General features: G+C 48.7%; 1 protein-coding gene across 1 annotated transcript in view; it reads left to right on the top strand.

Annotated features, from left to right (window-relative positions):
- The window catches only part of LOC139235479 (zinc finger protein 211-like), a 32310-nt gene that overhangs the window by 17233 nt on the left and 268 nt on the right, over positions 1 to 14809 (top strand). Inside the window, exon 3 of the mRNA XM_070866573.1 lies at positions 12743 to 12899. Within this exon, the coding sequence (XP_070722674.1) occupies positions 12743 to 12899 (157 nt within the window). The remainder of the gene's footprint in view (positions 1 to 12742; positions 12900 to 14809) is intronic.

Genomic DNA, 14809 nt, shown 5'->3' with positions numbered 1-14809 from the left:
AAGGCTACCTGACCAATTTGATTTGTCCAATCAATATGGAGATTAAAATTACCCATGATTATTGCTGTTCCCTTTTTACTAGCCCCCACTATTTCGTGGTTTATACTCTGACCAACAGAGTTGCTGCTGTTCGGCGGCCTATAGAATACACCCACCAAGTGACTTTTTCCCTTTATTATTCCTTATCTCCACCCAAACTGTTTCAGCACACAGCCGATTTAATCAACTGGTTCTCCTTAGATAATAAAGATCACATATATTTAATTGCAGTTCCAAACCTACAACAATACCAAAGATTTCTTAAAGAAAATAAAGTCACATATCCACCAGCCAATCACTTACCTGCTTGGCTGTGACGTCACACTTCGATTTCGATTTTTTTTCACTTTATGTTCCTGCTGCAGCTGGCCTCCTTCTGACTGCTGCCCTTTGTACTCCCGCGTCCGCTCAGGTCTCGCGATGCTGGCCTCCTCCTGACTGCTGCCATTTGTACTCCCGCGTCCGCTCAGGTCTCGCGATGCTGGCCTCCTCCTGACTGCTGCCCTTTGTACTCCCGCGTCCGCTCAGGTCTCGCGACGCTGGCCTCCTCCTGACTGCTGCCCTTTGTACTCCCGCATCCAATCAAGTCTCGTGATGCTGGCCTCCTACTGACTGCCGCTGCTCCAAGCTGCCACTACCCTTTGTACTCCCACGTCCGCTCAGGTCTCGCGATGCTGGTCTCCTCCCGACTATTCCACAGAAGCACGGGGTTTGTCTGCTTTTATTGATGAATTTAACAAGTCTATATTAAAAGGATGAATTTTAAAAATCTGCATTAAAATGTGAGCCAGTGGGTTGTGAGCCCCAGAGCCTTGTGTCCACGGCAAACGAGCCAAATGTGGGCAGCAGAAATGTTACAAGGACACCCTCACAGCTTCCCTGATAAAGTGCGACATCACCACTGACACCTGGGAGTCCCTGGCCAAAGACTGCCCTGGATGGAGAAAGTGCATCCAGGAGGGCATTGAGTACATTGAGTCTCAATGCCGAGAGCATGAAGAGGTCAAGTTCAGGCACGGAAGGAGTGTGCAGCAAACCTGTCCCGCCCACCAGTGACACAGTCTGTGGTTCTCGTATTGGACTGTTTAGCCACCACATAACTCACTTCAGGAGTGGAAGCAAGTCTTCCTCGATTCCGAAGGACTGCCTATGATGATGATGATGATGTGTCCAAAAGGGCGCAAAATAAGGGCCCATAGCCTCCCCTGGCCCCAGGCCCTGAAACTCTTTTGAGTTAACCTGCAAAACATAAAACATGTATCCGTGCCACCCGACCTGGATGACACACACAAGACAGTTACAAGGCCCTTTTTTGTTTTTTTGGGGGGGTTTTTTTGCGTTTTTTTTTTTTTGGGCACTAAAATCAAATTGTTCCTTTTTCCAGTGCCCCCTATAAAAGGAGAGGGGGACACTAAAAGCACCGGCAATTAAAACAAATTAAACTTTAAAACGTAAAATCAAATTAAAATTTGGTTGCCGGGCGTGATGATGCACTCCAGTCCCTCCGGTGCCCACCTCTCGCGGAAGGCCGCGAGCGTACCGGTGGACACCGCGTGCTCCATCTCCAAGGACACCAGGCCCTGAACAAGGGACTGCACAAGGTCGCGCCCTGTGGCTCAGACAATCAGTGGCACAAATCCCGCCCCTCGGGCTCCCCAATTGGTTGGAGGACCTGTCGCTGGCTCGTTCCTCCAACCCCGACCCGCTCGCTCCGCATTGGTTGGAAGCTCCCGTCAATCAGGACCGGTCACATGTCCCTCGAGCGCGCTCCGCCAAACTGCTGAAAACTGGTCTCGGGGACCCGGATGGGCGGCTCTCGGGTTTGGATTTCCCTTTATTCTCTCCCTATCCCCCCTGCTCCCTCGCGCAAATCTCTACCCAATCAGAGTGCAGGAAAGTCGCTTTGCATCACCGCTCGAGGCACTTTAACGGACACAAACGCCTTTCCCCAGAAGGCGCCGCGCCGACTCCACACCACAGGATCCGAGTGCAGAGGCGCAGCTCCGAGTGTGGGGGGGAGGAGTTGGTTGGTGTCCCCTGGGCATGCGCGGCTATTACCGATGGCGATCGCGAGGGGGGCGCTGTGCCGGACGCTTTTCCCGGTGTGCATGCGCAGACTCACGGCTGTCAATCACCAATCAGGCAGCTCAGCTGCTCGTGAGACCTGTGACATCATCGAATCCCAGACATTGACAGCACAGAAGGAGGCCATTCAGCCCACCGTGTCCCTGCCGGCTGGCACATAGCTCTGCAGCCTAATCCCACTGTACAGCTCTTGGTCTGTAGCTCTGTAGGTTATGGCACAATAAAGAAAGCCGTACATTTATATAGCGCCTTTCACGAACACCGGACGTCTCAAAGCTATTCACAGAGAATGAAGTACTTTTGGAGTGTAGTCACTGTTGTAATGTGGGAAAGGCGGCAGCTAATTTGTGACCAGCAAACTCCCACAGACAGCAATGTGATAAAGACCAGATAAACTGTTTTTGTTATTTTGATTAAAGGACAAATATTGGCCACGACGCTGGGTGTAGCTTCCCTCCTCTTTTTCGAAATAGTGCCATGAGATCTTTTACGTCCACCAGAGAGAGAGTTGACCAGGCTTCGGTTTAAAGCCTCATCCGAAAGATGGCTCCTCCGACAGTGCAGTGACACTGGAGTGTCAGCGTAGATTTTTTGTGCTCAAGTCTCTGGAGTGGGACTTGAACCCACAACCTTCTGACTCACTGAGCCACAGGTGACACCTCTGCTAAGGCAAATAGGTCCTTCGTATCCACTCTATCTAGGCCCGTCAAGTGCATATCCAAGTACTTTTAAATGTTATGAGGTTTTCTGCCGCTACCATCCTTTCAGGCAGTCAGTTCCAGACTCCCACCATCCTCTCGGTGAAAAGATTTCTCAAATCCCATCTAAACATTTCACCAATTACTTTAAATCTATGCACCCCCAGCGATTGACCCTCTGCTAAGGGAAATAGATCCTTCCTATCTACTCTATCTAGGCCCCTCATAATTTTATACACCTCAATGAGGTCTCCCCTCAGCGTCCTCTTTTCCTAAACAAACAACCCCAGTCTATCCAATCTGTCCTCATAGCTAAAATTCTCATGTCCAGGCAACATCCTCGTAAATCTTTGTACCCTGAGTGGTGCAATCACATCTTTCTTGTAATGTGGTGACCAGAACTGCACACAGTACTCTAGCTGTGGCCTAACTAGAACCTCGCCAGAGTCAGCACCTTCAGGGGAGGGGAACCAGTGAGTGTAGAAATGAAACCAGCCAGAGTCAGCACCTTCAGGGAAGGAGAGGGAGGGGAACCATTGAGTGTAGAACTGAATCCAACCAGTGTCAGCACCTTCAGGGGACGAGAGGGAGAGGAACCATTGAGTGTAGAACTGAATCCAACCAGTGTCAGCACCTTCAGGGGAGGAGAGGGAGAGGACCCAGTGAATGTAGAACTGAACCCAGCCAGAGTCAATACCTTCAGCAAGAAGGAAAAAATATTGGCAATGATGTAATGGGTTTGGATTTCAACATGGGGAGTAGGGATGACATTTGTAAACTCCTTTTTCAGGGGATTAGAAGGGGAAGATTTGCAGATGGGAAACTGGAACCAAACATCACCAAGATCTCACAGCGTCACTTGATCCACCGCAACATGAATATCATTGGCCTTTGAATGTGGAAGGAGAAATGTTTGTCTCTTCTGCCTGCAGGCAAATATTCCAAACATCAGTGTGACTGCAAAAGCACTGAGACACACACAGCCGAGTGAGAGTGTTCCATGGCACTGCCTTTGGAAAGAGCTTTAACCAGTCACACAGCCTGAAAAAACATCGCACCATTCACAGCGCAGAGAATTTGTAAACGTATTGTGTGTGGGCGAGGCTTCAACTGATCATCCAATCTGGAGAGATACCAGCAGCATGGAGAAACCGTGGGAATGTGGAGACTGTGGGAAGGGATTCTGTTACCCGTTCTGAGCTGGAAATTCACAAGCGCATTCACACTGGGGAGAGGCTGTTCACCTGTTCAGAGTATGGGAAAGGATTCACTCGGCCATCCCACCTGCTGAGACACCAGCGAATACATACCGGGGAGAGGCAGTTCATCTGCTCCATGTGTGGGAAGGGATTCAGTGATTCATCCAGCCTACTGGCACACCAGCCAGTTCACACTGGGGAGTGGCCATTCACCTGTGTCCGTGTGTGGGAAGGGATTCACTTGTTCATCCAACCTACTGGCACACCAACTTGTTCACACCAATAAGAAACCGTTTAAATGTTCTGACTGTGAGAAGAGCTTTAAAAGCAGAAATGACCTGAGGAAACACCAATGCACTCACACTGGGGAGAGGCCGTTCACTTGCTCCGTCTGTGGGAAGCGATTTACTGCTCCATACAACCTGCTGACACACCAGCGAGTTCACACTGGGGAGAGGCCGTTCACTTGCTCAGATTGTGGGAAGCGATTCACTCAGAAATCCAATCTGCTGACACAACAGCGGGTTCGCACTGGGGAGAGGCCATTCACCTTTCCATCTGTTGGAAGGGATTCACTGCCCCATACAACCTGCTGAGACACCTGCGAGTTCACAAGTGACTGCAGGGTTGGATTCTGCTGTGAATCACATCAGGACTGAATCGTGTTCATTCTGACAGTCGGGCTGTGTTTCCCCTGTAACTGGGCTGGATTTAATGTTCTGCATATCTGACAAATAAATCAGCTTTGGTTCCAACACACAGTGTGTCGATTCCTTGAATTCTCCAATATAAGAAGAGACTAATTGTTGTACTGTCACTAACTGTTCCTTTTTTGGAACTTTTCTCCTTCATTTAACAAAGACCTGTCCTTATGCAACACCTCACATGACCTCAAAGTGCTTTACAGCCAATGAAGTGCAACAACACCAAAGTACATTTGAAGTGCATTCACTGTTGTAGTATAGGAAATGCAGCAGATGATTTGCACACAGCAAGCTGCCATGAACAGCAATGGCCAGAGAATCTGTTTGAGTGATATTGGTTGAGAGCTGATGGGGCCTCGGTTGAACGACTCATCTGAAAGATGGCAACACTGACAGTGCAGCAATCCTGTGCAGTACCTGTCCTGGGAGTGTTTGATGGGACAGTGTAGAGGGAGCTTTACTCTGTATCTAACCCGTTCTGTACCTGCCCTGGGAGTGTTTGATGGGACAGTGTAGAGGTAGCTTTACACTGTATCTAACCAGTACTGTACCTGCCCTGGGCGTTTTGATGATACCGTGTAGAGAGAGCTTTACTCTGTATCTAACCCGTGCTGTACCTGCCCTGGGAGTGTTTGTTGGGAAAGTGTAGAGAGACCTTTACTCTGTATCTAACCCCGTGCTTTACCTGCCCTGGAAGTGCTTTAGGCAGACACAAGGTGCTCAGAATGACCCATTCCCAAACACTGACATCCATCACATCGATGAGAACATCATTTAACCCAAAGATAAGGAAAACCCATCGGTTCCTCCCCTGGACACAGATCCGGAGGGACAGTGAGTCTCCCGAACATTGTTGTACAGTGTGTTCGATAGCTCACCCCTGGGTCTGAGCCTTTTAGTGATGATTTGAATTTGATGCCCTCGAGTTGCTGACTCACCGACTGGTATAAATAGTTTTTCCTCACTTACCGATCAAACTTTGAACACCTCCCTCAGATCTCCAATGACCATTTGTTATAATGAAAAGAGTTCCAGTTTCTCCAATCTGCCCTGATAACTAAATCCTCTCTTCCCTGGTATCATCTCAGTGAATCTCTCTGCACCCTCTCCATGGCCTCGATATCCTTCCTGGTGTAAGATCCCCAAAACCTGACAAAATACTCGAACTGCAGCCTAACCAATGATTTGTGCACGTTTACATGACCTCTGCCCTTTTGTACTACACAGCCCTATTTATAAACCATAGGACCCTTTGTGCTTCTTTAACCACGTTATCAACATAAAATGGCTAAAATACATTGACTTTGACTTAAATGTGCATCATGGGAAAGATACGTTTAGTCTGAGTTAGAAACTCAAACAATCGATTCACTGCAGACAGGTCACCATGGCAACACTGATAAGACATTCCATTCACTGAATCCACAGTTGCAATCTGTAATCAGATCAGGGAAAAGAACAGGGTTTGTCTGTGAGTAACCAGAATGTAAGCTTAAACCAGAGTGAGTAACACAATAGATTAGAATATAACGCGTGATGCTTATACCTATAATTGTGAAACTATAAGAACTAACAACTAACAGCAGGCAGGGGAGTTTAGGGATAATGAGAAAATTATTGAAGAAAAGTAACTGCTGGGAACCAGGGAAAGTGTCCTTGTAAATCACGGATTAGAGACGTTCTAGCTGTCTTTTCCTCGTATCCTGCCCAAACCCAGCAGACAAGACAAAGAAGAGTCCAGTGCCAGAGATGGACCAGTGCAGGGCATAAAAGTGAGGGGTGACTGATGTACGAGGGCAGTGGGGACTAGAGACACCGGAGATCAAGCTCAGGGCACCCGAGGTACCATCCAGCAAACTGACCTGGTGTAAGTTACTGTGGACACGCGGGACTTGCATCTTTACTCTGATGTGGTAGAGCACAGAGAATCTGCTCAAATTACAGTTCTTAAAATCTTAATGTTTCTAATAATAATCATTGAATATATTTAAGGTGGAGATAGACATATTTTTGAGCGATCAGGGAGTGAAGGGTTATGGGCAGTGGGCAAGGAAGTTGATTAGAGGCCAGGATCAGATCAGCCATGATCTTATTGAATGACGGAGCAGACTCGAGGAGCCAGATGGCCTACTCCTGCTCCTATTTATTATGTTCTTGTGTTCTAACACTCGTCTCTCGATCCTCAATAAGACATGGAATTAGCTGGAATCCTACAATCCTAAATCTCTCTGATCCTCTACTCCATTGAAAGTTTTACCATTTAATATACATTTCCTCCCTTTTTCTTCCTCCCGAAATCTATCGCAGCACATTTCTCTGCATTAACTTTCATTTCACATCTACCTGCCCAATTATTAACCTGTGTATTGACAATGAAGGCACTTAAAGTCCTCTTCACAGTTAGCCATGGGCCCTTTTTGGTGTTCCCTGGAGATTTTGATTGTGTGCCCCATATACCCAAGCCCAGATCATTTCTCTATATTGAGCAGAGCAATGGTTCCAACACTGACCCTGGGCTCACCACTGTTTACATCCCCCCAGTCTGAAGAACCTCCATTAATCGCCACTCTCTGTTTTCTGCCCTTGACCCAACTTCCTCTCCACGCTGCCCCACTCCCTTTAATACTGTGAGCATTAATTTGGTCAACAAGCCTCCTGTCCGGCATCTTATCAAACACCTTTTGACAATCCATCTACACTACATTTATTTCCTTTCTCACTGCACTGTGTGATTTCCTGAAACCCTGCTGATTGTCCTGAATGAATCCCTTTCACTAACAGATGATCCAATGTTTACTCCACCCCACAGGGTTCCATCTGTTTAAGCCACAACACAAAATCCCGATTCCTCCTGGAGTTTAAGAGACAACACGCCGCATTATCCGCTGCACCACAACCACCCGCCAGTTTCAGACACAGACTCTGGGACCAGCAGGAAGTGCTGGGAAATCCCCAGCGAGTTAGGGAGTGTCTATAATGGAGGAGAAATGGGGAGTGGTCAGGGAGTGTCTGTAAATGGAGGAGAAATAGCAACTGGTCAGGGAGCGTCCGTAAATGGAGAAATGGGGACTGGTCAGGGAGCATCTGTAAATGGAGGAGGAATGGGGACTGATCAGGGAGTGTCTGTAAATGGAGGAGAAATGAGGACCGGTCAGGGAGTGTCTGTAAATGGAGGAGACATGAGGACCGGTCAGGGAGTGTCTTTAAATGGAGGAGAAATGAGGACCGGTCATGGAGTGTCTGTTAATGGAGAAATGGGGACCTGTTAGGGAGCGTCTGTAAATGGAGGAGAAATGGGGACTGGTCAGGAAGCATCTGTAAATTTGGGAGAAATGGGGACTGGACAGGGAGTGTCCGTAAATGGAGAAATGGGTACCGATCAGGGAGCGTTTGCAAATGGAGGGAAAATGGGGATTGTTCAGGGAGCGTCTGTAAATTAAGTAGAAATTACTATTTTTAGTGAACAAATGTATAATTTCCCGTGTCCCAGCTCCTGTAAATACTGGCCGTAAAGGGATCGAATCCTCAGGAGGCTCAACACTGCTGGCTGTTCAAGAGCCAGTGATCTAGCATCACATTCATGGGCTTCTGCTGTGTGTGTTTAATAAAGTGTCAGGAGCATTTCACAAACAGTGAGGAACCAGTGAGTGTAGAACTGAACCCAGCCAGAGTCAGTACCTTCAGGGGAAGGGAACCAGTGAGTGTAGAACTGAACCCAGCCAGAGTCAGTACATTCAGGGGAGGGGAGCCAGTGACTGTAAAACTGAACCCAGCCAGAGTCAGTACCTTCAGGTGGGAGGGGGCGAGCCCGAGTTGGGGTAGGGGGAGAGACGGGGTTGGGGGAGCCGGAGTTGGTGGAGAGGGGAAGGGAGAAAGAACGAGTTGGGTGAGAGGGGTGGAGAGGGAGAGCCTGAGTTGGGGGAGGGGGGATGGGGAGAGCACAAGTTGGGGGAGAGGGGGAGGGGAAGAGCCCGAGTTGGGGTAGAGGGTTAGAGCCCGATTGAGGGGGAGGGGGGATCCCGGGTTGCGGGGGAGGGGGAGGAGGAAAGCTCGTGTTGTGGGAGAGAGGATGGGGAGCCCGAGTTTGGGGAGAGGGGGAGGGGGAGCCCGAGTTGAGGGAGAGGTGGAAGGGGAGAGTCCGAGTTGGGGGAGAGCCCGAGTTGGGGGAGAGAGGGAGGGGGAGAGCCCGTGTTGGGGGAGAGGGTGAGGGAGGGGGAGAGCCCGAGTTGGGGGAGTGGGGGAGGGGGAATGCCCAAGTTTTTTGGGGAGAGGGGGAAGGGGAGGAGCCTGAGTTGTGGGGAGGAGAGGAGCCCGAGTTGGGGGGTGGGGAGGAACCCCAGTTGGGGGAGGTGAGAAGCCCCAGTTGTGGGGGAGAGGAGTAGCCTGAGTTGCGGGGGGGGGGTGTGGTGATAGCTCGAGTCGGGGGGGAGGGGAGGATGTAGGAGCTCGAGTCGGTAGGAGAGGGGAGGGTGAAGGAGCCCGAGTCGGGAGGGGAGGGAGCCCGAGCCAGATTGTGGTGGGTGGGAGGGGAGGGAGCCCGAGTTGTGGGGGGAGGGTAGGGAGCCCGAGTTGAGCTGGGAGAGAGCCCGAGTTGGGGAGAGGAGGGGTGGGAGCCCGAGTTGGGGGAGGGGTGTGTTCTGTATCTGTAAAGCATGCACTCCCATGTTCTGCCAACAGGTATCACATCCCCTGAAGTCCCAAGGGATCCCAGCATCCCTTGGGAGCACTGTATATAAGCCGGCCCCTAAGGCCTGTTCCTCATTCTGGAGTGCCTTAATAAAGACTGAGGTCACTGTTACTTTAACCTCCCTGTGTGCAGTCTCATCTCTGTTCGGAACACAATAACTGGCGACGACTATGCAAATCCAATGGAAAGATGCAGCAAACTGTGGGCGTCCTGGAGAAGGTCTTGGAGGATGGGGACTAGGAAGCCTATGTCGAACGGCTAAACCAGTACTTTGTAGCCAATGAGCTGGATGGAGAAGGAGGTGCTGCGAAAAGGAGAGCAGTCCTCCTCACGGTTTGCGTGGCACCGACCTACAGCCTCATGAGGAATCTTCTGGCTTCAGTGAAACTCACAGATAAGTCGTATGAGGAGCTGTGTGCACTGATTCTGGAGCATCTTAACCCGAGGGAGAGCGTGCTGATGGCGTGGTATCGGTTCTACATGTGCCAGCGATCTGAAGGTCAGGAAGTGGCGAGCTACATCGCCGAGCTAAGGCGACTTGCAGGACAATGTGAATATGATGGCTACCTGGAGCAGCTGCTCGGAGACTTTTTTGTACTGGGCATTGGCCACGAGACCATCTGACGAAAACTTTTGACTGAAGAGACACCGACCCTCAGTAAGTCCATTGAAATAGCACAGGCGTTTATGTCCGTCAGTGATAACACCAAACAAATCTCTCAGCACACAAGTGCTTGCAATGTTCACAAATTAATTGGAACTGTGTTTGTGAGCAGAAATGTACAGGGCAGAAACCACGAGTTTGCAACAGCCAGAAGGCCTCAGGTGACCCAGATGACTCAGAGTCCGCAACAAAGGATGAATGCAAGGTAATTCACACCTTGTTGGCGTTGTGCAGGCTTCCATTCAGCCTAATCATGCCGCTCCAAAGGGTATGTTTGCAACAGCTGTGGAACAATGGGGCTCCTCCAACGAGCTTGCAACCTGCTGACCACCACGTGGCAGAGTAAGATCAGTCCATGGTGGATAAAAGCAATTTCGAGCTTCAGAGAGAGGAGGCAGATGCTGAAGTAGACGGGCTGTACACATTTTCGACAAAATGTCCACCTATAATGCTAAATGTTAAATTGAATGGCTTACACGTAGCCATGGAACTGGACACTAGCGCTTGCCAATCCATCATGGGTAAAAAGATGTTTGAGAGACTGTGGTGCAACAAGACTCTCATACCAGCCCTGAGCCCCATGCACACGAAACTGAGAACGTACACCAAAGAGCTCATCACTGTCCTGCGCAGCGCCATGGTCAAGGTCACCTATGAGGGCACGGTGCATGAACTGCCACTCTGGATTGTCCCGGGCGATGACCCCACACTGCTTGGAAGGAGTTGGCTGGGCAAAATCCGCTGGAACTGGGATGACATCCGAGCGCTATCACATGTCGATGAGGCCTCATGTACCCAGGTTCTTAAAAATATCCTTCCCTTTTTGAGCCAGGCATTAGACATTTTTACCGGGGCGAAGGTGCTCATCCACTTGGTCCCAGAGATACGGCCCATTCACCACAAGGTGCGAGCGGTACCTCACATGATGAGGGAAAGAGTGGAAATCGACTTGGACAGGCTGCAACGCGAGGACATCATCTCCCCAGTGGAATTCAGTAAGTGGGCCAGCCCGATTGTTCCTAAGTGATGGCACAGTCAGGATTTGCGGCGATTATAAAGTAACTATTAATTATTTCTCGCTACAGGACCAATACCCACTACCTAAGGCAGACTACGTATTTGCGATGCTGACAGGAGGCAAGACGTTCACCAAGCTCGACTAAACTTCGGCCTACATGATGCAGGAGCTGGAGGAGACTTCGAAGGGCCTCACCTGCATCAACACGCACAAGGGACTGTTCATCTCCAACAGATGCCCGTTTGGAATTCGGTTGGCTGCAGCGATCTTCCAGAGAAACATGGAGAGCCTACTCAAGTCGGTACCATGCACAGTGGTCTTTCAGGACGACATATTGGTCATGGGTCGGGACACTGTGGAGCACCTACAAACCTAGAGGGGGTCCTCCAGCGAATGGATCGCGTAGGGCCGCGGCTGAAGAGGTCGAAATACGTTTTCATGGCAATAGAAGTGGAGTTTTTGGGGAGAAAGATTGCGGCGGACGGCATTCGGCCCACAGACGTCAAGACAGGGGCTATCAGGAACGCGCCCAGGCCACAGAACATCATGGAGCTGCGGTCGTTCCTGGGACTTCTCAACTATTTTGGCAAATTTCTACCGGGGTTAAGCACCCTCTTAGAGCCCTTACATGTGTTATTGCGTAAAGGTGAGAACTGGGTATGGGGGAAAAAAACAAGTAATTGCTTTTGAGAAAGCTAGAAACATTTTATGCTCCAACAAGCTGCTTGTATTGTATAACCTGTGTAAAAGACTTGTGCGAGCATGTGTTTTGGATCGATAATAATAGATCCAGATTCGGGATCTGGATGAATGTTAAATAAGAGACAAGACAAATGAAGTAAAGATAAAACACCATTTACTGAGAGAAAGGAAACATCATACAGTTTACGAAGAAAAGGGAAGTATGATAAGATGCAACAAAGCTCACAGCCTTCGACCCGTCGGGAACTCCGCAACGACGGCTGGTCTGGAGCCTTAGGGGTCCTGGCACCACTCGCGAATCACGGTCTAAGGTGAAATTCAAAGAGCTACTGGACAGTTCCGTTCCTTTATACTATTGAATAAACATGGGTGCATGTGGCTTATGGACAACTCCTAATCTGTAAGGCCCCAGATGTTCTTCCACAAAGCATGAGGCCTCGAGGCGCTGATCGTCCCACAAACAAGATGGTGTGCGCATCAAGGTCTCTCTCTCTCTGGATCAACAACATTCCACGAGGCATGAAGCAGAATACACACTGTAAGTGTCGGAATATCATAATTAACCCTATGTGATTAACCCTATACAATACAATCCAATCTTGATATTTAGACATTCTAAGTAATATAATCGAGTTGAAAGCGTAATGCATCAGTTACATATTGTGTATGCGCGAACAACGCCCACAATCTACATCAAAGAATACATAAATATCAGTAATAACGCGATGAGTAAAACAACGATAGGATGTAGTAACAGCTTCAAAGCGGCAGATGTCTTTGGGGACCATTCGTAAAAGATGTCCCATCAATGGTGTACAGTAAGGTCATTGACCGTTGTCGCAACTCTGACCAAGGCGCCTTCACTGTAACTCATAGCAACTTGCAGAGTATGAAGAGTACGCCCTCGTTTGCTCAATTCGTCAGTGACCTTTTGATTATCTTTTAGAAATTGAGCTCAACGAGTTAGGTCTACAGTGTGGAGGAAGGTTAGTAATTGTCTTGCATACGATCAGAATTAGCTATCCGCCACCCCATGCTGTGTTTGAGGATGGAAGTAGCACAGTCACAGATAACGAGACACAGAGGCTGGCCAGCACGAGTTGGTAAGTCGCCATTTTGGGCTGAATTCCTGTGGGAGGAAGCATAATTATATTAATTCAACCCCGTTTAGTCAATTTACCCTTGTCAACAGAGGGAGGAACATCTTGACCGGTCAGGAGCACCCAATAAGTGTTTTGTTCTTCTTTCACAAAGATTTCCCCTGCTTGTAAGCGTTTCTGGGGGTACTGCACCCACACTTTTCCTCCTTCACAAACTGTGTTCTGAGTCTGATTTTCTTTTTCAATAGTAGGGACACTAACTTTGCCTAACATGTGGCTTATGGGAGTTTCCCCCCACAATGGTCAGTGATTCAGATTGCGCACTGCTTGTGGGAAAATCTTTAACCACCCTTGCAATGTGTTAGTGGGAGTTAATATTTTAATCTGTTGTTTAAGTAATCCATTCATGCGTTCCATTAAACCTGCAGCTTGCGGATAGTGAGGTATGTGAAACATCCAATAAATCTCGTTATCTACCGCCCACTGTTGCACTGTTTGACCTGTGAAGTGCGACCCATTATCGGACTGTACTTCTGCTGGTTCACCGTAGTATGTGATTAAATTCTCCAGTCCTTTAATCGTACTTGGTTGATTCGCTTTAGTCACAGGATAAGCGATCAAAAGTATAGAATAGGTATCAACAACAGTGAGCAAATATTGGAACCGTTGTTGCAATGGTAAAGGTTCTACATAATCAACTTGCCATGTTTCTGCTGGTTGAGTCCCTCTCTTAATTGTCGTTGTAGGGGGAAATGCTTCACCTTTTGACAAATTTCACAGGTGTTTATGATCTGATTAACACCGTCCGTAGTCAAATGTAACCCCCCATTTCGTGCCCAATGTATCGTACCCTGAATGCCCAAATGTCCAGATTTGTGGTGGGCCCACTTGCCTATGCCGTATTCTTCCTCTTCCGCCTCTTTGACAGCCCGTACCCGGGCTATATTATCAACTGTGTTATTATATTCAGAAGTCTTTGAAGTGTTTTTCATGTGGGTGTCCACATGATATACAGTTATTTTCATTTTCTGGGCTTTGGAACATATTTGTTCCCATAGGTACTTTCCCCACAAGTCTTTCCCAGTTATTTGCCAGTTATGTTCATGCCAGTTTCGCATTCAGCCCGCCATGCCATTGGCTACTGCCCATGAGTCAGTATATATGTGTATTTGTTGCTGTTCCTCTTCTAGCGAAGGGACTACAGCTGCTAGTTCTGCTTGCTGGCTGGAGCCTGCCACGCCCTCATCATGCACAATTGTCTGTTTTTTTGGATTGAAGGCAGCGGCTCGCCATCACCGAAGGCCATTTCGCCACACCTGTGAACCAGGCATGGCTACGTTCTTCGGGTGTTAACTGTTCAAAAGACACATCCCAGGAGATCGGTGACTCTTTGGTTAAACTGACAGACGACTGCGTAAGTTCACTCTCAGCTGTTTGTGGGTATCCAGCCACATGCTCATGTAGTCGGGTGATTCCTTCTTTCCCTTTACTTGCTCTGTCTGCGATATACCATTTCCAGCGCACTATGGAGCTTTGCTGCACTCGCCCGACCTTGTGTGTCTCATTTTCTGAGAGAACCAAGGATAATATGGGTAGGTCTTGTCTTAAACTGACTTTGTCGTCCCCTGTCTGTCCTTCTGTTTCTGTTAGGAACCAATAACATGCTAATAATTGTTTCTCAAATGGAGTGTAACGAGCAGCAGCATCTGTCAATGTTCTAGACCATAACCCTAACGGTATACGAGTGCCATGTTGAACCTGCCACAAACTTTATACTGCAGTATCATTGGTAACGGATACCTGGAGCTCAAAAGGCTGTCTAGGCACTCGTGGGGCTAGGGGTAAAGCTTGAGCTACGGCTTCTTTGGCTGCATCAAAAGCCACCTGTTGTTCCTTTCCCCACTCGAAGTGGG

Source organism: Pristiophorus japonicus, chromosome 23 (genome assembly GCF_044704955.1).
Source record: "Pristiophorus japonicus isolate sPriJap1 chromosome 23, sPriJap1.hap1, whole genome shotgun sequence".
Taxonomy (NCBI): Eukaryota; Metazoa; Chordata; class Chondrichthyes; family Pristiophoridae; genus Pristiophorus; species Pristiophorus japonicus.
This window is presented reverse-complemented; position numbering and strand designations above follow the sequence as displayed.